This window comes from Neopelma chrysocephalum, unplaced genomic scaffold, assembly GCF_003984885.1.
Source record: "Neopelma chrysocephalum unplaced genomic scaffold, ASM398488v2 Primary Assembly neopelma1_95189, whole genome shotgun sequence".
NCBI lineage: Eukaryota > Metazoa > Chordata > Aves > Passeriformes > Pipridae > Neopelma > Neopelma chrysocephalum.
The window spans coordinates 1-1,402 of record NW_020923878.1 but is presented as its reverse complement, the minus strand read 5'-3'; the positions used below and the strand labels follow the sequence as shown (position 1 = coordinate 1,402).

At 63.6% G+C, this 1,402-nt stretch overlaps 1 protein-coding gene across 1 annotated transcript in view; it reads right to left on the bottom strand.

Annotated features, from left to right (window-relative positions):
- Window positions 1-1,329, bottom strand: part of LOC113980780 (cyclin-dependent kinase 16-like) — a gene marked incomplete at both ends in the record, with an annotated part of 3,346 nt that extends 2,017 nt beyond the window's left edge. The window contains 3 exons of the mRNA XM_027707996.1: window positions 207-327; window positions 843-966; window positions 1,272-1,329. Coding sequence (XP_027563797.1) covers window positions 207-327; window positions 843-966; window positions 1,272-1,329 — 303 coding nt within the window. The remainder of the gene's footprint in view (window positions 1-206; window positions 328-842; window positions 967-1,271) is intronic.
- Between the last annotated feature and the right edge of the window lie 73 nt (window positions 1,330-1,402).

Here is a 1,402-nt window from a genome sequence, read left to right as displayed (position 1 = left end):
TCCCCATGCAAGACCCCCAGGCTGGCACAGACCCCCGTGCCCCCTCCCCATGCAAGACCCCCAGGCTGGCACAGAGCCCCGTCCCCCCTCCACTCGTGCGAGACCCTCGTGCACGAGAGCCCTGCAAACCCCTTCTGGAGCCGTGCAAGGGCCCCGGGTCCCCGTGCAAAGGGCCCCTGTGCCCCCCGAACCCCCCCTGCACCCACCACATGTCGATCTGGGTGGAGTACTCGGTGGAGCCCAGCAGGATGTCGGGCGGGCGGTACCACAGCGTCACCACCTCGCTCGAGTACGTCTTGGTTGGGATGGACTTGGCTCGGGCCAGGCCTGGGGGGCAACAGGGGGTCAGGGTCCCCAGAAGGGTTCGGGGGGGGGGGGGGCAATGGAGGACCCCTAAGGGGGTCCTGGGGTTGACTGGGGTCCGGGGGGGAGGGAATTGGGGTCCCCAAGGGGGCTCTCGTTATCCAAGGAGTCCCTGGAGGGGAAAGCTGGGGGTCTACAAAGGAGTCCAGATGGGGCAATGGTGGCCCCTAAGGGGGTTCTGGGGGTCCCTGGAGGTAAAACTGGGGTCTCCGGGGAAGCAAATGGGGTCATGTGGGATAACTGGGGTCTCTGAGGAAGAAACTGATGTCCCCACAAGGGTCTCCACGAGTGTTCTGGAGGGTTCTGGTACCTGGAGATGGGAGACTTTTGGGGGTCTCAGGTTGTGTTTTGATACACACCATGTTTATTTTAGAAGTGCAGGGACAGGGATTTGGGGTATCCTGGGGGGGGCAGGGAGGGTATTGAGGGTTCCAGGGGGAAAGCTGGGGTCCCAGGGCACATTTTTGGGGTCCCCTGACCGAAGTCGGCGAGCTTGAGGTCCCCGCGGCGGCTGAGCAGGAGGTTCTGGGGCTTGAGGTCGCGGTGCAGCACCTTGTGCCGGTGGCAGAACGCGAGGCCCCGCAGCAGCTGGAATAGGAACAGCTGCCCCCCACCCAAAAATGGGCCTTGCATGCTCAGGGCACACTCCTCGTGTACTTCCTAAACCCCCCCACCCTCCTGGGAGACACCAGACCCCTCACACACCCTCTCACCGCCCTGGCCCCCCTTAACCCCACACCCCGACACTGTGCACCCTCCTGACCTTCCCCCACAGCTCCCTGAGCCCTGCACACGCTGGGATGAGTCCCCCCCCAAAACTTCCCTCACCCTGACACGGTGTGTGCTGACGACCCCCAGACCCCCTCACCCTGACATTGTGCACACTGATGAACCCCAGACCCCCTCACCCTGACATTGTGCATGCTGATGACCCCCCTAGACCCCTTCACCCTGACATTTTGTACACTGATGACCCCCCAAACCCCCTCACCCTGACATTGTGCACACTGATGACCCCCCAGACCCCCTCACCCTGACA